Source organism: Maniola jurtina, chromosome 8, assembly GCF_905333055.1.
Source record: "Maniola jurtina chromosome 8, ilManJurt1.1, whole genome shotgun sequence".
Classification (NCBI taxonomy): domain Eukaryota; kingdom Metazoa; phylum Arthropoda; class Insecta; order Lepidoptera; family Nymphalidae; genus Maniola; species Maniola jurtina.
In genome coordinates this window covers 10,184,709-10,209,432 of record NC_060036.1, presented here as the reverse complement: position 1 = coordinate 10,209,432, position 24,724 = coordinate 10,184,709, and the positions used below count along the sequence as shown (strand labels likewise).

Genomic DNA, 24,724 nt, shown 5'->3' with positions numbered 1-24,724 from the left:
AACAAGTTAGTTAAAGTATACAAGTATGGACCCCGTCTGTGCCGGCACTCGCCGACATACGCACGGCACCCCTTCAAAAAGTGCTTTTCAGTCAGTTTTAATAAAAAAAAAAACACTCCAAAAAGGCAGAGCACGCCCGCCAGCTAACTAACACCAACACAGACGAAGTCCGCTAGAGATAGTATGGATCTTGGTATGGATACAACCATGACGTAAACTAATAGGTACATCAGATAATGTTGCTATACTTTTTCATCTTTTTTTTTTTAAATAATGCATAATGTTGCGTATACACAGTGCATGTAACCTGCGCAAGTAGAAGCATGTCTGTCAAGTGTCAAGTGCGAGTCGGACTTGTCACTCGCACATGAAGAACTCCGTATTTCCGTATTAACGTACGAGACTAATTTTTATGGCGGTTGTTTTAAATTCTTATTACTAAGCTGTTATAGCGGCAATAGAAATACACATTCTGTGAAAATTTCAACTCTCTACCTATTACGGTTCACGAGATACAGCCCGCTAACAGACGGATGGACGAACAGCGGGGTCTTTTTTTAAACATTTAGTCTAAGTAATAGGGTCCCGTTGGCACCCTGCGCGTACGGAACCCTACGCCTACACATCAAATTAATGACCCACAACTTTAATCACGTGCATTTAGATTTTTTTATACTTAGTTTTTAATACGGTGGGTACTCTGACTTTTTGTAGCTTAACACTTTTTAGATCAAGGACGGCAGACAGGTGAAGCATACCTACAGCTGATCCCACATTAAATAGGTACAGCACAGGTCTACTGAATTTGAAAATTCTTCGATTCTGTATTGAAAAATACGTTTTTTGCGGCTCGTAATTTGCTATCAGCATAATTATTGTATATTAGAATAAAATATTGAATATGACATAGGTAAATTATATTATTATATATTTAGGTATTTTTAGAAATACACAGCATCGTTTTGAAATTATGGACGTTAACGTTACTATCACAGCACTATAAGATGAAAATTCAAGCATAATATTATAGTCTTTCAACTACTTGTTAACAAATATGATATCATAAATCAATCTCTGTAGCACTGGCTTCTTTCCCCTCAGTTAATGCGCGTGACTCGTGAATGAACGTGGCATATGTAACTCCCTGAAAACATAGGAATAATAATGAATCAAACAAGAAAGAATTTAATGTTGGCAGATGGAGAAATGACAAGTGTAAATTAGAAAAATATCACATCCCCGACAAGTGAAGGTTACAGTAACAAGAAAAGAGTTGATAACTTTCAAACGGCTGAACCGATTTTCTTGGATTATAGCTACGGACACTCTCGATCAAAATTACTGATTAATATGTATATAAATGATAATATATAACAAGCCTTATGCTTAAGGCCACAAGTATGAAGTGTAGGACAACAGCTAGGTATAGTTCTTGCATTTCAGGAGTGCGCGTGGCTTGTGTTTGTGTGTCGTATCGGTATAAGTAAACGTGCGCGTTTGCAAGCGCTAGCTCGCAACTGTTTTGTCCGACAGGCACGTACACTTCGCAATGTGCTTGTATACGACGTAATCACAAGTTCACGCGCGCTCGTGAGTTACAAGATCTGTAACAAGAATAGGATTTACGTACTTGTTGTGCGGCAGCTCTTACAAATCCATCGTTAGCCGAGACGGTAAGGGCCTTAATTCTATGTCCGAAGTTAAAAATTATCTTTGATCTTAACCGGACATGACCTCTTACTTTTAGACTTTGCCTTGGATAATCGTCCTGCCCTAGAAAAATAATGTATGTGAGTCAATTAAGGTTCAGGTGTGATTGGTCAGTGTCTCAAAATAGCTAATGCCCACTGAGACACTGTCTCTGTCGTTTGTACTAACTTCTTACTGTAGATAGAGTATAGCTAGAACAAGACAATGTTATGTTAATGCACGCTGTGACTACCTGTAAGTGGAGTTGCATAAGAGCCATAGAATGTAAGGAACAACATGTATAATTTAAATGTGTAACTCTGTGGGCGGTACTATAGCAAATAAATAAATAAAAAGACATGACCTATAAACAAAGGTATAGTAGTAAACATTTTAAACATTTTCTACACGTCACATATCTCCTTCACCGACCTTTTCCCTACCATGCCCAAAGAAGTCTCACTACAGACATTTGATGAATTCAACAAACACACTAAACACAAACCTCCATAATCATCATCATAAACCGTGACCCGCTCTTTTAAGTCCGCTGTACGCTGCTTTTCCATTGGGCCCCCTAATGTATTGATGATCTTTAGGAAATCATCCCATGCTGTTCTGCAGCATACCAAAGTTTTACCTAAAATTGATATCAAATGAATGAATGAATGAATGAATTTATTTCAAATTGAAAAAAAAAATAGGTACATCTTGGATAATTCTGTTGTACACAATTTCTAAACTAAAATGACATTTAGTAAATGTATTGCCATCCCCTTTATTTATTTACTAGCTGATGCCCGCAGCTTCGCCCGCGTGGATTGGTCAGATCCCCTGCAGCATCAGGATTGAGGAGTTGGACTCCAAATTTTTTATGAAACAATGTCGCAAAGTTCCTCTATCGATTAAAAAAGAAATGACGCAAATCGGTTCAGAAATCTCGGAGATTTCGGTGTACATAGGTAGAAAAACACAACTCCCTTTTTGAAAGTCGGTTAAAAAAGTAGCCTATGTTACTCCTTGGTCAATTCTCTACTTGTCTGTGAAAATCCCGTCAAAATCGGTTCAACCGTTCCCAAGATTAGCCTTTTCAAACAGACAGACAGACAGACAGACAGACAGACAGACAAAAATTTTAAAAACGTGTGATTCAGTTATAGTATCGTTCAAATAACCATATGACCTTAATATGCGGTAGTTATTTCGAAATTACAGACAGACACTCCAATTTTATTTATTAAGTATAGATACAAATGAAAATAATACACACATACACTAACATGGTTTTTAGGCAACCTCAAGTCTTGTCAGTTTGTCTGTACCAAATAGATGAATTCCTACCCGCGATTTATCCGCATAGATTTAGATTTTTATCGAAACTGAGATTTTCCGGGATGAAAAGTAGCCTACGTCCGTCCCCAGGATGCACAAGCTATCTCTATACTAAATTTCGTCAAGGCCGTCAGCGGCTCCCTGCGACTCGTTTGATGTCGTCTGTCCACCTAGTGGAGGAGTCTGTCAAGGCTGCGCTTTTTGGTGCAAAGTCGCCATTATAGCACCTTGGGACTATAACATCTATCAGCTTTTTGAACTAAGTGTCATGCCCATTGCCCCTTCAACGTCGCAATCTGATGAGCTATGTTTGTTAATCTGCAGGTTGAATCCGAAAAAGCAGCATCAATCATTATTACAATCTTTGAGCCTCAATAGCTCAACCGGTAAAGGAGTGGACTGAAAGCCGAAAGGTCGACGGTTCAAACCCCGCCCGTTGCACTATTGTCGTACCTACTCCTAGCACAAGCCTGACGCTTAGTTGGAGAGGAAAGGGGAATTCTTTTTTAAAAAACCAAAAAAAAAAAAAACTCAATTGCTGTGATTGGCTGAATTTATGAATTTTGCTACAACAATGGAGTGTCGGCCAATCAGAGGTTGATTACAATCGTCACACTGTAACAGTCAAACTACCATAGCACTTACGGATTTCCTCATTTCTGATTTGATAATGTAAAGAAACTTCAATTATCAGCCCCTGAGTGACTATGAGCTTCCTATAACCACCCACTTTTTTACTCACCTTCAAATAATTGTTCGAGTATTGGCTTCACTGGTCTCTCTGCCTCCCAGGCCGCTTGGTCCGTGAGAACTTTCTGTTGGAACACATAATTGCAGTGGCCGTTGGTCATATTGCTAACGTAAGCCATCATGGCTGTCACGTCTAAATTCAAAATATTTATATCTGCATGCTCCTCCATACATTGCGACAAACATCGCAAACTTATTTCATCACTGAAATAGATGAAGATATGAGACTGTTTGCAAGATTTAAAAAAAATAATACTGTCGTAATTATTTTGAGGCAGAATTGCTGATATCCAGACTATTTTTATTTTGCAGAAGAGAGCAAATAATGAATTCATAAACTCAACTGATCACACGAATCCTGTTTCTGTTGGGCTGAACTACACATATTACAGATAAAAAAAACTAACAATATTTTTTAAATAAATTAAGGCAATTTTGGGTACATTTAAAGTGAATACACAAATGTAATACAGTATACATAATCACAACAATACATCATCACTGCACCACACCATCAGCGCGTTTGTGGTGATTTGCTAACAGTGATCATCACTGAATGAAAGCCATCAACAATGTAGCCAATTAGTATGTGCTATAAAAAAGGAAAAAAAGCTTACATACTTATTTTCAAAAAACTCCTCATCACTACTAGATTCAAATGAATCGTCAAACTCTACAAGCTGTTTAGAATCTGGTAAAACCTCCCCCTTTACGAAAACTCCTTTTGCTTTAAGTTTATTTGCCAGAGACTCTTCAATTCCGCTTACAAATTCAAACACAACCTGATGAAAGTAAAAATAAATGAGTATGAGTATTTAGCTATTTATAAACCCAACAAAATTTAGGGGACACTGATCTAAAGCAAAAATACCTATAAAAGTATGTTTATCTGTCAGTTACCTTACATATTAGGACAGATTAATATTAGAATGTAGCCATTATGTGCCGAGAGCTTTATGATATTTTTATTTAACCCTGTATAGTACCAAATCTTTGATTTGTAATCTGTATAATATAGTAAAACATTATTTGTAAGTTTTTCATATAAATTATTACTAACCTTTGGTGATTGATACATACATGGATAAAGTTTGGCACACTCCAAGTAATCATCAGCTTGGTCGAGTATGGAGCGTGCACCGTATGATGCCTTGCCAGAGCTTAGAGCTGACAAAGATTTGGGATTCCGAGCAATTACTATAAATTGAAGAAATTCAGACAAAATGTAGTATCACATTACATTGATAAACATTGTTATTTATATCAGTTCAGTATCAGCTAGTATTATGTAAAAATATCTAATGAAAAAGGCCATTCAAGGGAGTAAAAACCCATAGGGTACTTCACTTTGACCTAGAAATATGAAAGGGAGGTAGTAATGTCTTACAAAACAAGCAAAGGGAAAAATCCAAAAACCAGTGAATTTGAACTCAAAAGAATTTAAAATTTTATCTCTTGTGTGATAGCATGGATCCCTTCATGTGTGAGTCTGACTCGCACTTAACCGGTTTTTTAGTATCTCCATCTCCTCATTTTTTGGAAGTCCATAGTAAAATATTGTACCTTTTATCCATGTCCGGCCCTCATCGCTCACAATGTCCACCAAGAGCTTGCTCTCGTCATTAATATGAAACGCTTTACACACAGACAGTACACCAGGTCTGACCGCACAGTCAACTATCGCCCCCAAGTGTCGCAAGTTTGAACATGACAACTGTTCTATTTTCACTTTTCCAGATTTTTGTATCTTAAACAAAAATTACGCAATTTTAATTAATAATAGTAGCAGGATATACGGGATGTGCAGACATAAACTTCGTAAATAGGTTGCATTTAATCATCATCAACGTATAGACATCCACTGCTGGACATAGGTGTCTTTCACACACCAAGCTTGTGCTGCCTGAATACAGTGGCTCCCCGCGACTTACTTGACATCATCTGTTTACCTAGTGGGGGTCTTCCAATGCTGCGCTTTTCAGTGTGAGATAGATCTCACACTGAAAAGCGCAGCATTGGAAGCAGCGCAGGATTGGAACTATATTCTAGAATAGATTCTAGAATATAGTTCCAAAAACTGATAGATCTGTTTTTGGTATATGCCATGACCACATAAGCTTCACAAGCTGTTGAGCTAGATTAAGGGATATATCTGTTAATCCAGTTCTACTATGGATCTTCTTATTTTTTATTTGATCATGTAGAGAAACTCCAAGCATAGCTCTCCTCCATCGCCCATAGAGTGACTCTGAGCTTTATTATAAGGACCATAGTTAGCGACCATGTCTTGGATCCATATGGCCAGCGATGACATATAATAAAAATCTGCATTGTCAAATCATTGTCATACTCCTAAACAACTCTGTTTTTACAACTTTGTTTTAGCATGAAATAAATTAAAATTCACTAAAATATATTTAAACATACCCTTTTCAGAAACTCTGTTTCTTGATGAATTTTCTTTTTAAGTTTCAGGGCACCTTCTAATTCCTGTTTGTCCAAAAGTTGCTCTATGAGAGATTCACCATTTTGTATCTTTTCATCTAGCATTTTTAAAAGCTCTTCAGTAGTATAGCTCATTTTTATGTAATTGTTTGTACTAAGTACAATTTTAAATAGAACCTGTTGTAAAAGAAAGTAGTAAGTACAAGTCAAACAAGGTAGCATTCATCATCATCGTCATCATCACTGTCAACTGAAGGTCCCATTATTTCAAATGAAACAAAGCTAATCAATAACAATCATGAATATTAAAATCCAAACTAGTGCTTTAAATGCAAAAGTGGGTCTTTCCGTCTGCTAGCTTTTCGCGGCCCATCTATTGTCGTGATTTTGAAGTTTGATACAGAGATAGCTAGCCTCAGGGAGATTTATTATTCTGATCAGTAATTCAAAAAGTTCCCACCAGATTTTTAAAACTTAAATCTAAGTAAACAAAGTCGCGGGCACCATCGATTTGGACAAATAGCTTTTTCTCAATAAAAGACAAAATACTTTTAACTAGTAAATAGTAAATACTGAAACCAATAAATTACACAATTTTTTTTTATTCTAAGACAAAAATATTAAACATGTTTTAATCTTAAAAGGTGCAGTAATGTATTTGGTAACTTACGACTTTATGATAAAAGTAAAATATATACTGTTTTTTAAAGACTTTACTTATTTTCATTTTCCATTTTCCAGTCTTAGAAAAACGAGAAAAACTTTTTCACCACTTTTTTTTTTTTTTTTTCTTCTCGTCTGGCTTTACATAGATTAGCCAATGTCAGGTTTGTATTTATAATTACAAGTTAGGGAAACTATATATTATGTATAAAATAATGAAAAATCGGGATTTGGAATTGGAAAGGAAAAGGATTTTTTTAAAATAATTACATAATATACATATATCTAAACATATACATAAATAATAATATAATATAAGTAACTATACATTAACTATATCTTGATATCATTATGTTCTATGAACAAAGATAAAACTTTGTAAACATTAAATGAATTTGTGTATAACAAACATAATATAGATGTAGGAAATGGAATGTGCAATGATTCGAGATTAGCAAGAAAGTCAGTTCGATCATATAGAGTGCATGCAAAGAAAACATGGTTCAAATCCCCATACTCCCCACAGGAACAGTGAGGATCGGGAACAATTTTCATCCTGTGTAAATGCGCCGGGGTACATACATGACCCAGGCGCATTCTACACAGAATAGAAGTAACAGTTTTTGAGAAAACTAACTGGCTGAACCATGGTTTCCTCGGAATGGACGTCTGAATTTTTCTATAATGTTTACCCACTGAACCATCGTTACTCCATACCCCATCCCACGCTTCATACAAATATACTTTGGATAAATTTATCAAATCAGAACAATAATTGGTGAATGGAACAGTATCTCCAACACGTATCGCCTCATTTGCCAATTGGTCAGCTCTTTCATTTCCGGGAATGCCCACATGGCTTGGAACCCAAGCCAACACAACATCACAATTTTTCTGTGAACACTTATATAAAAGATCTCTAATGCCAAAAACAATTGAAGACTGCTTATGGGATTTGAATGGAAATCTATTGATAGCTTCTAGAGCACTGCAGGAATCAGAGAATATGACTGTTTTTGGTATCTTTAAAATTAAAACATATTCTAAAGCTTTAAGTAAACCATAACATTCACCCGTGTAAACGGAAGCTTCAGGTGGAAGTTTAACTTGTTGTATACCCTTATATTGTGAATGATAGATCCCAATGCCAACGCAACTCTTATCCTCATGTTTAGATGCATCCGTGAACACATAATGCCAGTCAGGCCATTTATCATTGAGAATGTTTATAAATTCCTGTTTTGAGTTAGGGTTATTTTTTAATTTGGATCCTATGTCGAATTTAATTTCCGGGACAGTAATAAGACCCTTGTAGTTGTGTTGGTATAGAGGAAGAATAATACTTCGATGAGTGGGAGCTCCCAAACTTTCATATTTTCTAAGACTGTTTACAAGACATGGAGAATCTCTATTAGTCCAGTAGTTACCGGTATCAACCTGATAAGCAAGTTGACGTATCTTTAAAAACAAAGGATGAGAACTTAGCTGTAATGTACGGAAAAAGTATTTATCACAAAGGAACTGTCTCCTTAGATATAAGGGCGGATCACAACATTCTACCTGAAGACATTTTATTGGAGTTGATTTCATCGTACCCGTAACCAACCTCAAAGCCTTTGCCTGGATTATATCCAGCTTTTTAACTGCAGTTTTATTACCAGGATGTAATAGGAATGTTCCATAGTCTAAAACACTTCTTATTAAAGCATTGTATAGCAGTCTCATTGTAAAAGGATGAGCACCCCACCATACTCCTGTAAGACACCTTAAAATATTCAAATTTTTCTCGCATCTTAATAAAACATATTCCCAATGTGGAATTCCAGTAAGTTTAGAGTCCAATATTACACCTAGAAATTTCGCCTGATCTTTAACTGCTAGCGGAATTCCATTGTAATTAATATGAGGAGATGGTAGATTTCGCTTCCGAGAAAATACTACAACAGAGCTTTTAGATGGTGACAAATCTAGACCATTATTATGTAACCAACATTTTAAGGCATTTAACGCTAAGTTTAACAACTCACTAACATTATCTAAGGATGGCCCAGCAACATACAAAAGCAAATCATCTGCATATTGAAGCACATTTGCATATCTATTTACAGAAATGTCCAAATCGTAAGTATAAATGTTATATAAAATAGGGCTCAAAACAGAACCTTGTGGCAAACCCTTCCACACAGTTCTATAAATAAATTCATCTTCGACCGAATCTAGCGAATACTTTATATATCTTTCGTACAACATATTTACAATAAAATTAATTAATAAGTTAGGAATATTCAGGGCAAGCAATTTATGTTTTAGAATTGAAATATTTACATTATCGTAGGCGGCTTTTATGTCCAGGAAGGCAGCAACCAATGACTCATTTTTAGAGAAGCTTAGTCTTATGTCTGTGGTAAAAATGCTTAAGCTGTCAATAGTACATTTACCTTTCCTAAAACCAAACTGGTTTCTCGATAATAATGTATTATGTTCTAAAAACCATTCCAGCCTGATTTTAATAAGGTGTTCAGCAGTTTTAGCTAATACTGACGATAATGCTATTGGTCTATACGATGTTGGATCTGAACTCGGTTTATTCGGCTTCCGTAATAAGATCAAAGTTTGGGACCGCCAGGATTCGGGGACGATACCCGCCATCATAACGTTGTTGATCAAAGAAAGGTAGTACCTGAGACCATTGTCGTCAAGATTCGATAAGAAGGAATAAGGAATTCCGTCTTCACCTGGTGCAGAGTCTTTAGTCGTTGAAAGTACGCCTTTCAATTCGTTAAGTGTAAATGGCGAATTTAAATCTACATTACAATTATTAGACAATATGGGGGTTAAGGCCATGGGACATTCAGGTACATAAGGAGGACCCAAACGATCCATGACTTGCTCTGCTAGAACTGGAGATATTTTATTCTGTTGGGAATCTTTAAATGCAGATCTAAACCTTCTTATATTTTGCCAAACAATTGATGGTGAAACATTAGGACTTAAGGATTTACAAAACCTGTGCCACCCTTCATATTTTTTTACCCGAAGTAGCTCCTTAGTAGTATTAGCAATTTCTAAGTAACGCTCAAAATTGTCATCAGTCATATTTTGGCAAAATTGCTTCTCTGCTTCTTTTCTTTGCTTAACTGCATTAGTGCATTCTACATCCCACCATGGTGGTGATGGAATAAATTCCATACCACACCTTTTTACAGGAAAAGTTTCATTTGCAGCTTCAATTAATATTGTAGATAATGCTTGTGAGCATTCTAATATGTTAGAGTGACTAATTTCTGGTAAATTATTGATTTTCTTTTCTACAGCTACACTATACAGACTCCATTTAGCGTCTATCAGTTTATGTTTTATGCGTGGCTGTCTTACATGTTTTGGAGGTTTTTCAAAAGGGAAAGTAATGATTAAAGGGTAGTGATCACTACCACCAGTAGATTCAGCGGGAGACCAGATGAGAGATGAAGCAAGATCAGGAGTGCAAATGGACAAATCAGGAGCACTAGGTGTCCGTGCCAACCGAGTGGGAGACCCAGTATTCAAAATGCACAGATTATGGGAGCTTATTAAATCTAACAACTTTTCTCCATAGAAGGTTGATGTGGCACAACCCCATAATTCGTGATGAGAGTTAAAATCCCCTAAACATAAAAATGGTTTCGGTAAAAAATTAAAAATTTCACTAATTTCATTAAATATATCATTATTAGGACGAGAGAAATATACAGATACATAACATATACTATTTACAATAACTGCAATAACAGACAAGTTATCGCTATGTACAGGAAGAGTGATAGGTGTGAATATCAGAGTATTTTTGATGAGTATAGCCACTCCACCATACCCATCAGGTCTGTCTTCCCTGAGACAAACATACCCCGGCATTTTGAATAAAAATTCCTTTCTCAACCATGTCTCTTGGAGACAGATGAGAAAAGGATCATGTTTATTTATGAGATGTATTAAGTCTTGTTTTCTACTGTTGAGACTCAAGCAATTCCACTGAATCACTCTGGCTCTGTGATCCATTATTATTAGATATTTGATATAAGGCTTCAATTACTGTGGCAACGTGGGACGGTGTAACTATATTCGATTGTGATAATAATTGAATCAATATTTTAATAATGTCTGCCATTTTCATGTTATTTTCAGTACTATTGTTATTAAAATTAAACTTCTGTTTAGGTAAAACAGGATCTCTTATTATTTCTGAGTGGGCAAAGTGGTCATAGCCTTTGCTAAGCTTTGAGGGTAATCTTGGCTTTGCGAAGACTGTTTTTTTATATGAATGAGGCACTGAGTTTGAAGTGGATGGAATGTTGGATTTTTGAGGACCATGTATATCCTGTGGTGGAGAGGATGATACAGGTGTTGAAAACAAAGCTTCAGCATATGACATGTTTGAAACTGGTGGATGCATTTTAATTGCTTCCATATAAGAAATACAACTTTTGCTCATGGTTTCTTTAATTGCTCTTTGTCTGTTATGTTCTAAACATTTTTTATTTATAGCTTGATGCGCTCCCTTGCATAAGCAACACCGGTAATCCTCCTCTTCCACCTGACAAGTATCACCAGAGTGCCCTTGGGTACATTTATAACACTTTGGCACTGACCTGCACTGATTTTTCACGTGGCCAAAACGGCAGCATCGGTAGCACTGCACAGTCGGATAAATATACAATTCAACAGGTAAAGCCGTGTAACACATGTATACCCGGGTAGGTAAAATTTGGCCATCAAAGGTTATTATTACTGTCCCAGTACTAATGAATTGGTTTGTATCATTTACAACGATTTTTCTTTTGATCCGCCTTATTTTAATGATTGGACCACAACCAAGTGGAACACTCATGTTAAGTAATACCTCTTCTTCGGACCAGTCATTAGGTACACCTTTTACTACACCCATGCGTGTGACATTAAAAGTAGGTATAAATGCCCTATATTTTGCGGATTCAAGAATTTTGTTTGTCAAGAAATTATTGGCATCCAAGTAGGAAGAAAAAGCCATACTAATGCGATTCCTTCCTACCCGTTTCAAGCTTCCGTTCACAACACCATTGAATTTATTATGTTTTAAAAAGCGACCAAAAGTTATAGGATGCAGAGTAGTTGAGCTATCACTATTTTCGCATTCTTTTTGTATATGCACTACATATGGGGCACTATCGGATTGTTGGTAATAAGTACGGCCAATTGGCACTCGAGTTGGTAGTGAGGAGGTTCCATTATTATCGGTGGGGTTTGTAGATTCAGTAGGGTATGTCGGATTTGGGTTAGCCTTGTTATTATTACTATTATTATTAATTTCAAACTTGCAATCGCAACTGTACTGTTCTTTTCCATCTCTAGTTTTTGTTTTCCTTTTTCGTTTATTACATGTTAAACAAATGCGTGAGAATATTTTCCTTTTAAGAGTTTTGTCGACATTGGACACGACAGATACATCAGTGTCCATTGACGACTCAACCGCTGCTATTAGTATATCCATTTTTGATGTATTATCCAATGATCCCGAAGGATTTGACCCCCCTGGATCGGGGGGCCGGATGTCCATAACGTTGAAATTTAAACTATACTAAATTTTAAAACTTACCTATATATACAGCTATCTACTATGAAAATGTCACTAAAACTACAATATTTACACTATAAAACAACACCAATCCCTTTCCAAATTGTATTAAAAAATTAAAGGAAGAAAATTTCACGTCCGCTTATGTACGCAGTTTCCCGCCCTTTTCCCACTTTTTCACATTCACCGGTGACGTAAGAACCACAGACAATAAAGCAACGATAGGCCAAAGATCTATCTATCAAAGATCCTACAAAAATATCAAGGAACATATCAAACTGGTTTGTATATTTTTTATTGATATTGAACTATTTAATCAGTTAGATTGTCATTACACAAAACCCAAAACCTTTTTAGAATAGAATAGAATAGAATAGAATTAACTTTATTCATTGGATCAACATACAGGTAATACAAAACACACTTAAAATATAAAACTTAAAAAATAAATAAAACTTAAAATATAAAATATATAACTTAAAAACTAACTTAACTTAAACATGGTGTTCAAGAGTACCTGCTATATGTTGTGCCAACGAAAAGGCCCGAACTCAGCTTAATGTTGTGGGTACACAATGTACCCACAACGCTGGTATTCTGTTCGGGCCCAAACGAGGGAAGTTCTGGAAGTTCTTGTAATTCTGTAAACTGTTAATTCAAAATAAAACTAAAATAAAACATGATTAAAAATAAAAATTACTTATGATTAAAAATAATAATTTCTCTAACGTAATATTATCTAAAAGTTCTATGCGAAAAAATGTCTTTCAGGTGTATATCGTTCAGACTGCCACAAACTAGCTGACTGACTTTTGAATTTTTAGTAAATGGGCACGATATAATTTTTTGAAAGTAAATTTGGAGCCAACGTTGCGACAAGGTGGGGGGATGTAATTCCAGCATTTCGTGGCAAGATATTTAAAACTGCCACGAAACGCTGCAGACCTGTGGCGTGGCATCGATAATGGAGGCACTGTTGTCCTGAGTTGTCCAAATCTTGGCTCTCGCCATACCAATTTTTTGTACAGATACTCAGGTTGTTTAGTTTTGATGACCCCAAATAATAAAGTACCTAAAAGTAGATAATATCTGTTCTTCATTTTTAATAGATTGTTTTCATTTAAAAATGGAGTGACGTGAGATCTTGGTGGAATGGGAAAACAAAAACGAGCGCATGCGTTTTGTATTCGTTCAAGTAAACGCCACGTTTTACCAAATAGGCAAGGACCGTAAACTGTTAGGCAGTAATTTAATTTTGACAATATTAGTGTGTCACAAAGCTTAATTCTAAGGTTAATATTAATGTAAGGCCGAATCTTGTACAACACTTTTAGTCTATAGAAACAGTTCCGAGCAAGATCAGCTACGTGGTTTTCGAAGCGAAGGTTTTCATCCATGCGCAAGCCAAGATTTCGAGTTTCACAGACGTGTTCTATTTCGACACCGTCAATCAATAGTTTTGGCTGGTGGGCAAGAACATTGCTTACTTGCCTCTTTGTACCTAAAACCATAAATTTGGACTTCAGGGGGTTTAGAATAAGAGAATTTTGCTGGCACCATTGTGAAATGTTGTTTAGGACTTTGTTCATCTGATTAACTGCATTACTAATATCTTGATGGTTGACAGGAATATATATTTGAAGGTCATCAGCGTATAGATGATATTGACAATTTTCAATACAGTTAATAATATCAGCCGAATACAATATAAATAAGAGAGGTCCTAGAATGGAGCCCTGAGGGACACCCCTGTTAACCGGTTTTAGTGAAGATAACAGATCTTTTCCATCACTTTTTCGAATAACCACTTGTTGCATCCTGTCATGTAGGTAGCTAGAGAACCATTGCACTGTAGTTGAAGAAAAACCATAGAATGAAAGTTTAGCAAGCATTAGTTTTATATTAATTGAGTCAAACGCCCGGGAAAAGTCAAGCAACGCAAGAATACTACCCTTACCAGAATCCTGAGAGGTAAGTATATTGTGAATTACGTCAGAAAGAGCAGAAGATGTGCTACGATGTTTCCTAAATCCCGATTGAAAATATGGTAAGATATTATAGGTCTCGCAGTACTTAATGACTTGGTTGTAGATTATTTTTTCCAGAATCTTAGAAATATAAGGAAGAATACTTATTGGTCGTAAATCTTTGACACCTACAGGATCATTAATTTTTGGCAAAGGCAGAACTAAAGCTGTTTTCCAGAGTGAAGGAAATTTCGAGGATAGTATTGACTTGTTAACTATAGCTGTGATAACAGAAAGAGTCGTTGGTAAAGTAAGAACAATCATATCCATGTTAATCTTGTCTATTCCTTGCGCATTCGAATTGATCGCCAGTATGATTTTTGCAACTACATTTTCATGTACAGGTTCGATTTGAAAACTACTATTATTTAGAAATTTCTGTGATCCAAAGCGTGCCAGAGCGTTTTTTAATGAAAACCCCTGCCCCTGCCCCATTATATGATGAATGAATTCTACTAATATACAGTCCAACAAAGCTCTCTTGGCGCGTGGCCAAATTGGAACTAACGCCGCCAACTTATGAAGTGTCATGCTGCCCCATAGAGATAGTATATAAACAATGCTGCCCCATAGAAAATAGAAATATTATTATAGGTAGGTGCCTATTCATTCATCCAGAATTTGCAATATATTCTCTAAAATTGAGATTTTATGTGCTGGCATCCTTTGTTCTACAAGTGCGCCCTCCTGTCGATGTCATTCTAGTGCCAAAAGATCGTTGTCGTATCCATGTCTTTTGTAGATTCTCTCTCTCTCTTCCAAAGAGTAGGTACGTAATCACTACCACAGACCACCCACAGACTACGAACATTACGTACCTTCTTAATACTTATTTGACCATAAACTAAAGAGCTTGCGCGCCATTTTTACTACTACGTCATGGTCACGTGACTGACAAGTTTATGAACCAACTGGCCAACCAACAGCCAGTATCCAAAATCCATCCACATAACCAAACTATAGTTTTAGAAATGGCTGACGCTATAGAAGCGGAAAAAACGATCGCTGAAGACTTGGTTGTTACCAAGTACAAGTTAGCAGGGCAAATTGTTAACCGTAAGTATTGATACACCAATTACATTTTCGTACTTCATAACACAAGTTTAACAGTAGGACTCCACGTCTTCGATGATGGGACGCGTGTCCGGTGTCATCGCCATGCGGGCAATGTGGAGGCTCTTGTCACCAAAAGTATTTCCAGTCAATTACCAGGATTCCCACTTAACAACTATTCATTATTCCAGGTGTTTTAGAACAAGTTCTAGCAAAATGCGTGCCAGATGCTTCGGCGCGTGAATTATGCGAGTTCGGGGACAAATTGCTACTGGAAGAAACTTCGAAAGTCTTCAAAAAAGAGAAGGACTCCAAGAAAGGCATAGCGTTTTCAACATGCGTCTCCGTAAACAACTGTATATGCCACTATTCTCCTATCCCTAGTGAAACAGACTACATCTTGAAACAAGGAGATCTTGCTAAGATGTGAGCATTATCTTATTTATAACTTTTACATGTGAAACTAATAATAGATTCACACCTGACCATTCTTATTAATTGCTATGAATGGTAAGATAGTACCATATAGGTATCTGAACATTTTGTTTAGGTTTACTTTTTAAATCTGATAGCTTGTGTATAATAATAATTAATAAGCAATCATAATCTTGTGTCTTAACATGACAACCTTTCCAGTGCAGTAGGTTTGTTTCATAGCCTCTAAATTTTTATTATCCCAATAAGATGCCACAGGAATATAAGTATACAAAAAAAAGACACCTAATTGAATACCCACCTTTTTGAAGTCAGTAATTAATAAAAAAGTCTTCACTTTATTGATAAGCCCCAATTCCATTCATTGTTTCTTTATGTACAATCTATTCTATATCAATAAAGAAAATAGTTGTGTTTATTAGGATATTTAGAAATTCAGAAAGCATCCTGACCAATTTTGGGGTGGGTATCCTTATCAAGCTGGGGTGGGCTGGGTAAAGTATAATTTTGTTGTTTTAGAGTTCCATATCTCATAAGGAAAAATTGAACTTTTATAGAATCACATTATCTGTCTGTATGATTTCTCTGCAGTCTACCAAGACTCGTAAAGAGAATTAAAACTTGACCTAGAATCATAAAGTTTAGATAGCAATATAACACATTATATTTAGGACAAATAAAGGAAAAGTATGAAAACTGAAATTGTGGTTACATCACACTAATATTATAAAGGCGAAAGTTTGTATGTGTGTGTGTGTGTGTGTGTGTGTGTGTATGTTTGTTACTCCTTCACGCAAAAACTACTGGACGGATTGGGCTGAAATTTAGAATGGAGATAGATTATACTCTGGATTAGCACATAGGCTACTTTTTATCCCGGAAAATCAAAGAGTTCCCACGGGAATTTAAAAACCTACATCCACGCGAACGAAGTCGCGGGCATCATCTAGTCATAAATAAAATTAATCTTATTTCTTGTACACAACCCTTCATGTGCAAGTCTGACTCGCACTTGACCAGTTTTTTTTATTATCCTAGTGACCTAGGTGCCCACATTGATGGCTTCATCGCAGTGGTTGCACACACAGTTGCTGTGGGCGGCGGAGAGGTGTCTGGGCGTGCAGCTGACGTGCTCCTCGCCGCACATCTGGCCAGTGAAGCCGCCTTGAGGTTGCTCCGACCTGGGAATGAGGTGCACATTATTTTTGGACTAGTTACACTTATTTAAAACATTGCCTACACAAGGATAAAAAAATTATTAAACAATGAACCCATTGTGCTGCGCTAAGCATACAACATGTGCTAGGGATAATAATATAATGCTAATGAATCTGGTTAGAATCAACAAACCTTTAAGAATTCAGTCCACCTAATAGATTTGAACTGTTTAGGCTTTATTATAGGAATCATCCCTTCCTTAAACTTCAAAGCAGAGACCAGCTATTATTGCTATATTATTCATTAGATAAAATATAAAATGGTTGAAAAAAAATTCAAGTCTCATTTTTTATAGAACTATGCAGTAACAGATGTTGTACAAAAAATCAGCGCAGAGTATGGATGCAAGCCCATTGAAGGCATGTTGTCACACCAGTTGAAACAGTTCCGTATTGATGGAGAGAAGAGCATCATACAAAACCCATCAGAGGCGCAGAGGAAAGAGCATGAAAAGGCCACCTTTGAGACTTACGAAGTGTATGCAATGGATGTATTAGTTTCTACTGGAGAAGGTGTTGTAAGTGTGATAATTTGTTTATTTTTGATTAAAAATTCCCACATTAGAGTAATTTACAAAGTATGGCTTATAAACAAGTAGGATACCCCAACTAAAATATACAAGGCATAGTCGGAAAAAGTAAATTGTACAGGAGAGCAAAAAACGGCAAATTAAATAAGTTAAAGAATAAAGTTTGTGTATTAATAAGTATGGAGATCACTACAGTTCTTTTGATCTCTAGTAAATTGATTATCTGGCACTTGGCAGAAGAGTGCCCTATATCCAATAAATACCCTGAATTCTTTCTAGGCTAGCTTACACTCGCTAGTCTGGCAGTACTCAGGGAAAAGTAAATAGTATGAACTAGGATTGAAATTACTTTGACATATTTTAATCCAGTTATATACTGACACAAAGATCCTACTATTGGTAAAGGGTCATATTATTTTCTTTATATTTATAACTTATATCTTTAATAATAAGTGATTTTTTTCATGTACATTAAGAAATATCATTTGCATGTGTTTCAGGGTCGTGAGATGGATACAAGATGTACGATATACAAAAAAACTGATGAAGTCTATCAACTCAAGTTGAAGGCATCAAGAATGTTCTATAGCGAGGTGAGAAATTTTGCTTATGGCGATCACACATCTCGCCTGAATGTTGATTATTATTATCATTATTATTTACTAGCTTATTCTCGCGTCTTCGCGTGGATTATACCATTCTCAAACCCCTATTTTGCCCCCCTATGAGTTGAATTTCATAAATCCTTTCTTAGCGGATGTCTACGTAACAATAGATATCTGCATGCAAATAAATGCGCGTATATCATTAAAAAAATCGCATTATTAACTATTATTTTATTTTAGCTCAGAGGTAAACTATTGCATAATATGCCGATCGGTGCGCATTATTGCACAGCGAATTTCCTTTCGTGTGATGCAGTTAGTAACCCCAAAACTTTTTGTCTACAAAAATATCTGCAAATAAATGCAAAGTTGTTTTCGGCAGAAAACTTGATGTATTTATTATTTGGTGTTTCTTTTTACACCTTTTGTTTTGCTTCTTAGTTAATAATAAATAAATAAAAGTAAATAAATAAATACAATTTCAGCGAAAGAACGCATTTTGCGCACCGCCCCACTGTGGCCGGCTTAAATGTGTGCTTATTTCTAGGCATCATTCTTTTCATATCCCTAAATTACTTTGAAACAATATCAACAATTTGATATTGTGGAAATTTTAGGGTATAGTGACGTAACGAGTTTGAGCCGATATATTTAGTTTCATGCTATAATATATGGGTATAGATCATTACAACAGTTAAATAGCCGAGCTATATATAATACAAGTAAAACACTTCATACAAGCAAACAGATTTCATCATCTACTGACAAGGACTATTCAAAATCGAGAGTTACAATGCTTTACATGATACGACACGGCGTGCCCTTATGTTGCGGGCGCGGGGGAGTGAGTGTCGCTTTATGTAGTAATAGACATCATCAATCCATCGGCGAAAAATGAGATGAGAAGGGTTTGGCCATCGCACTAGTCTATCACGCTGGCCAAGTGCAGATTAGGTGGTATTCTTTCCTAATAGACTCTATATACACAGTCAAATAGCTCTACTAATATTGTTTTATTCGTTTTAGGTCCGCAATAAGCATGGTTCAATGCCTTTTAATCTTCGGAGTTTTGACAAAGAAACAAGCGCAAGGCTCGGCGTCGTTGAATGTGTCAACCATAAACTTATTGAGCCCTTCCAGGTATGAAAACTAATAATACTAAAACTGTTATTCACTAGAACACCCTTCCGGCATCAGTATTCCCTTTCACCTTTTATGGGTACCTTCAAGTCAAGAGTGAATAGGCATGTTCTAGGCAAGCGCGCTCCATCTTAGGCTGCATCATCACTTGCTAGCAGGTCTGATTGCAGCCAAGCGCTAGTCTATATAATTAAAAAAAAAAAAGATTCAAAATAACATTTTGATTTGGCTCTCTGATAATTTTGACTAATAGTTAGTTCTGATAATTAAGACTAATGGTCTGGGCAGTAGGTATACTTTACTCATCACAAATATTGGGTATGTTATCAAGACTGGCCATTAAGTTATAAGCCAAGGCTGTAATTTAGTTGATAATACACAATGGATTATTGTCTTATGACTACTCAAATAGTCAACTGAGTTTTTTTGGGCTTCACAGACCAGGACATTTGGAACCAGAGTTTTAAGTAAAGTAATTAATTATCACCCTTATGTCAAATCCATGGCAAACCCCAATTTCAAACCTTTTTATTCAAGACTAGCGACCCGCCCCGGCTTCGCACGGGTGGACATTTATTTTTTCTATTTTCCGGGATAAAATATAGCCTATACGGATTCGGAAGAATCCCTCTAAGTAATGATAAAAGAAATTTTGAAATCGGTCCAGTAGTTTTTGAGCCTATTCAATACAAACATACAAAAATACAAAGGTTTCCTCTTTATAATATTAGTATAGATGTGTACCCCATTTGGATTAAAAGGCTTTGATGACTTTGAAATCTTCCAGGTGCTATACGAAAGGCCGGGTGAATTGGTGGCACAGTTCAAATTCACGGCGTTACTTCTCCCCAGCGGCACACACCGCATCACCGGCCTGCCGTTTGACAAGAGTCAGTGCAAGACTGAACGCACATTGAAGGACCCTGAACTTAATGTAATTAACAATTTTATATGGCACAAACTAATAAATAGCTCATGATCACATACATAACTATTTTGAAAATAGGTTCGTCATCAAAAAAAAAACGGTAGTAAAACAGTATTTTTAATAAGTTTATTGTTTCTTAATAAAAGTTCAGAGAATAAATACTCTGCATAGATAGAGTGAATTAAAATGTGAACTGTGAAGCAACATCTATATATTTTGCTTTTTTAGGGTTCTGTACCTCAAAAGGAAAAACGGAACCCTTATATTGTAGTTTTCTGTCTGTCCGTCCGTCCGTCGTGTCTGTCAAGAAAACCTATAGGGTACTTCCCGTTGACCTAGAATCATGAAATTTGGCAAGTAGGTAGGTTACATCACAAAAAAAATGTGTTTCAATTTCAAAGTATGATAACTATACCAATTGGGGTATCATATGAAAGGGCTTTACTTGTACATTCTAAAACAGACTTTTATTTATTTTTAAGCATAATAGTTATCGTGCGCAATGTCTGAAAAAATACCTGAGTACGGAACCCTCGGTGCGCGAGTCTGACTCGCACTTGGCCGGTTTTTTTCCCCCATATTAAAGGTATGGGGTGCTAGTTGCCACTCCCTGTAATCTTTCAAAATATACTTCCTTAATAGTTTATTTTGAACAAGCACAGGGTACAGAAATGTAATTTTTTTGAGCCGATTTGTTCACTATGAAATCTCGGTTTGAACTATTACTACAACATTTAAAATATTAACAACATTTTAATATTATCTGTTTAACGCCTCAATCTAATCTAAATACTTTTTTCCACAGGCGCTACTGAACTCATCTGCCAAGTCAAATAAGAAGAAGAAAAAGAAAACTGGTGCTGAAGAAGCCATGGAAGTTGAAACTGCTGCCTAGCAATTGAATTTGTATTTACCGAAGGACTGAATTTAAATGAATTCAGCATCTTTCTAACAACTCTCATATGGACAATATTCTGACCACCCTGTACAGTGATAAAAGGAGCAATAATAACCCTTCTATAAATAGCTTTGAATGAGTGTTTTCTTTTCAGTGTTCATTGAACTATTAATAAAATCAAAACACAATTGTTGCCGCCCTAAGCAAAAAGGATGCATCTAACCAAAACAAACGGAACATAAAAATTATAATCAAGATCTGAAATCTTTAAAAACCATTCTATGCAGCATTTTTTTTATTTTAATGTGTATAAAGATTATTTTATCAGTCTTTATAAGGCTATAAATATTAGACTATGGTGAAGTAAAATCAAAGAAAAATAGGGCTACCTGCGTCAAAAATGTACTAACGTTTGATGCCTGCCAGTGACGTTGAAGAGAAAGTTTGTGAGAAGTTCCGTAACTAATTGTCGTAAACTGTGTCTAATGCTCCGGTTACACGCTCAGTCTTACCTGCACAAGAAAGTTTGCGCAGTTAAGTGCGCCGGCAATACTATCCCGCGCAGTTGCAAAAGCTGTTAATGGTTGTACTGCGCTTTTCTCAGTCGTACTATTAGCGGCAGATGTACTAAAAAGGTCGCATTTACTTGATTGCAGTTTTTAACTTGACATTTCGAGAGATAAATTAATGGCAGCCTTTTTGGCCTAGTGTAATTCCAGAATTGAAACTCACTAACAAATAAAATATATATTGTAGATATGGTTGTCAATTTTTGACTCGGCAAATCAAATCTTTAATGCAAAAATCGGCAGATACGCACATCGATGGATACGCCTTTTTTCTTTCGACGACAGATAGGCAAAATACCGAATAAGGGTTAGATGATTATGTACAAAATAACACACTTATAAGTGTAAAATTCTATCAAAAAATACATCTTTATTCATTTACATGTTCTAGTTCAAATCCAGAATTTATCAATTATAGGTCAGTTAGAATAATATTCATACCTACCATTAAATAATTGTATTCATATCCAAATTCTGTTGAGTTTTCTAAAACCAATCTGATATACAAGATCATTCCTGATTAACTCCATTGGTTTTTAGAAATATTTTTACTGAGCACAAAATTTTATTCTGTCATAATATTTAATATACATAAATATCTCAAATTAACACAACAATGAAAATGAACTGTTGTATTTACAATTATTTTGAAGTATTCAATTGTTTTTGTAACCAAGAGATTCTTTACAAATGTCTAAATTAGGATAAATTTTTAAATTTAAAAACTAGTTATACATAATGTGGGTACTTCAAAATAAGGGTACTTGACTGTTTTTAGTTCCATAAATATAAGATAACTTATATATTATATTAGAATCCATGAGGTACATTTGATGATGAATGACTTATAAATACAATGATGTATTGTGCTTATACATTTCAAAATATCTATGGAACTAACAATAATCTAAAATTAAATGTGTGACATATGAAAAGAATAAATCAAACTTGATTTTCGTGGTCCGTTTTTCGTAATAATTGTTATTTTTATTAACTCCTCTTTATATAACCTATATTTTAGGTCCTGTAAGAATAGGCATACTGTTCTACTGACATGGACCAGGGCATAGGTTGCAAGTTCTCAACTGTCACCCTCCCGCAACCTACCCCATGAGCCTTCTCAGGCAAGCGGTATTCCTATAGCAGCAGCTAGGTACTCAATTATGCAACTTTTACCTGATGCATCATGTATTCAACATGGAGTAATTTCAGCCTGTAATGTCTGCATTTTCTAACCTGTATGCTGTATGGTATCTCAGGGCTACAAACACTTTCTCACATATCAAACAAATATGTCCTGATGTCAGACATCTCAGAATACTCATTAGTAACTAGGTACCTGTTATACCCAAGTGAAAGGAAAGGTCGGAGGTGAAAGTTGCATGCATTATTTTTATAATTATAAAAACTGGACACCTCAAGAAAAGAGTATTTTATTAACCCCCAACCCAAAAAGAGGGGTGTAATAAGTTTGACATGTGTATCTATCTATCTGTGGCATCATAGCTCCTGAACGAATGAACCGATTTTATTTAGTTTTTTTTTTTGTTTGAAAGGTGGCTTGATTGAGTGATCTTAGCTATAATCCAAGAAAATCAGTTCAGCCATTGGAAAGTTATTAGAGGTTTTGTGTTGGGGGTTCTTAAATTTTTCAATTGAAAATATGTTATAACATAATTAAACAGAAACAACCCTCAAGAATAGGGTAAGGCCCACAGAACTCCCAAATATAATTTAAGGCCCTATGAGGTAACAAAATCCTGTCAGTGGTAATGCCTAATCTATGCTATGGTGGTTATTGATTATGTTATTGATTAAACCTACTTTGACAAAGAAATGAAACTTCATTCTACTTATTACATCACATTTTAATAATAAATTATGTAACAGCTGTTTTACATTGCTTCCATTTTATTCAATTTATTTCACATTATCTTGACTTGTTTCTGGACTTGATTGATTCGGTTCTAGTGATTCAGATACAAAATTGTATGTCTTGATGGCTGCATCAGATGCATGTGTGGGAAGGTCAACTAGGAATCTGAATGTAGCCTTTACACCACTGTTCCAATAGTATTTAAATAAATATGACAGCCTATCATTTGAAGGCAGAGGTGGAAGCTGAAAGTATATTTGTGTGATAATTCAAAACAAACAACAGCTGTAAGAGAAAATGGACGTTCCTGGGTAGGTGTCTGAGAACAAAATAATAATATTAATAGGTAGGTACCTCATAGGGAATCTGTTTCTTTAGTTCGCCAACATAGGGAGACACACCTTTTTCTAATTCGTCATATAGTTCACTAGTCGTTGAACTGTCTTTCCATACTCCTTTATCAACTGTATAATAAACTGCTGAACCAAGTAAAGCAGATTTTACGGCAAACCTGAAATTAGTTGGTCATTCAGAATGATAAAGTCTAAAGGTTTGCGCCGCTAAAAGATAAGGACATACTTTATCATCTTGGCGTAATGGTATGTTTTATGTGTGGAATTGTTTAATTAATGCTGGAAAAGGATTATGTAATTTTTTGGTTAGAAAACATCGCAAAAATAGTCAAAAAACCTCAAGTCCTCAACTCTGAACTCAATCACAGATCACTAAATAAAAATTAAGTCAGTAAGTAGTCTGGACTCTGGATCATAGATAATACCTAACAAATATCAAAGATTTTTTTTTTCTTTAAATCTGGCTTTACTCTGATTAGCCAATGTCAAGTTTGTGATATTTTCAAGTTATTGAATTTATACAAGTATGGACTCCGTCTGCGCCGGCGCCCGCCGACATACGCGCGGCGCCCCTTTGGAGCGCTTCCCAGTCAGTTCCACCACCAAAAAACACCAACTAACACAAAA

The 24,724-nt window shown here is 35.7% G+C and overlaps 3 protein-coding genes across 5 annotated transcripts; 1 reads left to right on the top strand and 2 right to left on the bottom strand.

The window, feature by feature from the left end:
* Window positions 1–900: 900 nt before the first annotated feature.
* Window positions 901–12,658, bottom strand: LOC123867839 (UPF0415 protein C7orf25 homolog). Of its 3 annotated transcripts, XM_045910134.1 has the most exons (10): window positions 12,640–12,658; window positions 6,887–6,977; window positions 6,199–6,393; window positions 5,335–5,518; window positions 4,832–4,968; window positions 4,393–4,553; window positions 3,764–3,975; window positions 2,195–2,329; window positions 1,631–1,773; window positions 901–1,144 (listed from the first exon to the last, which is right to left on the bottom strand). In XM_045910134.1, exons 2-10 carry the CDS (start codon window positions 6,941–6,943, stop codon window positions 1,061–1,063), a joined length of 1,308 nt encoding a protein of 435 aa, XP_045766090.1. In that variant the 5' UTR covers window positions 6,944–6,977; window positions 12,640–12,658; the 3' UTR covers window positions 901–1,060. The 3 variants fall into 3 exon arrangements, with proteins under 3 accessions (XP_045766090.1, XP_045766089.1, XP_045766091.1); XM_045910133.1 differs by lacking the exon at window positions 6,887–6,977; XM_045910135.1 differs by lacking the exon at window positions 12,640–12,658 and having other exon boundaries at window positions 6,934–6,981.
* A 2,726-nt stretch (window positions 12,659–15,384) lies between these two features.
* LOC123867844 (proliferation-associated protein 2G4) lies at window positions 15,385–22,839 on the top strand. The gene is made up of 8 exons (XM_045910139.1): window positions 15,385–15,549; window positions 15,738–15,972; window positions 17,020–17,173; window positions 17,495–17,716; window positions 18,229–18,321; window positions 19,360–19,473; window positions 20,261–20,407; window positions 21,207–22,839. The coding sequence occupies exons 1-8, from the start codon at window positions 15,396–15,398 to the stop codon at window positions 21,294–21,296; spliced, it is 1,209 nt and encodes a 402-aa protein (XP_045766095.1). The 5' UTR covers window positions 15,385–15,395; the 3' UTR covers window positions 21,297–22,839.
* Window positions 22,840–23,718: 879 nt separating this feature from the next.
* Window positions 23,719–24,500, bottom strand: LOC123867856 (MICOS complex subunit MIC13 homolog QIL1). The gene is made up of 3 exons (XM_045910157.1): window positions 24,324–24,500; window positions 24,099–24,255; window positions 23,719–23,989 (listed from the first exon to the last, which is right to left on the bottom strand). Exons 1-3 carry the CDS (start codon window positions 24,329–24,331, stop codon window positions 23,789–23,791), a joined length of 366 nt encoding a protein of 121 aa, XP_045766113.1. The 5' UTR covers window positions 24,332–24,500; the 3' UTR covers window positions 23,719–23,788.
* Between the last annotated feature and the right edge of the window lie 224 nt (window positions 24,501–24,724).

Excerpts from the sequence above, each read along its gene's own strand:
- LOC123867839 (XM_045910134.1), bottom strand. The coding sequence starts at position 6,943 with ATGAAAATAAGTAAAGTCTTTAAAAAACAGTATATATTTTACTTTTAT. Across the intron at positions 4,969-5,334 it reads GGGCCGGACATGGATAAAAG|TAATTGCTCGGAATCCCAAA; the intron begins GTACAATATTTT and ends TTCAATTTATAG. Across the intron at positions 4,554-4,831 it reads GTATGTATCAATCACCAAAG|GTTGTGTTTGAATTTGTAAG; the intron begins GTTAGTAATAAT and ends TACTTTCATCAG.
- LOC123867844 (XM_045910139.1), top strand. The coding sequence starts at position 15,396 with ATGAACCAACTGGCCAACCAACAGCCAGTATCCAAAATCCATCCACAT. Across the intron at positions 15,550-15,737 it reads AGCAGGGCAAATTGTTAACC|GTGTTTTAGAACAAGTTCTA; the intron begins GTAAGTATTGAT and ends TCATTATTCCAG. Across the intron at positions 18,322-19,359 it reads CAAGAATGTTCTATAGCGAG|GTCCGCAATAAGCATGGTTC; the intron begins GTGAGAAATTTT and ends TATTCGTTTTAG.
- LOC123867856 (XM_045910157.1), bottom strand. Across the intron at positions 23,990-24,098 it reads AGAAACAGATTCCCTATGAG|CTTCCACCTCTGCCTTCAAA; the intron begins GTACCTACCTAT and ends ATATACTTTCAG.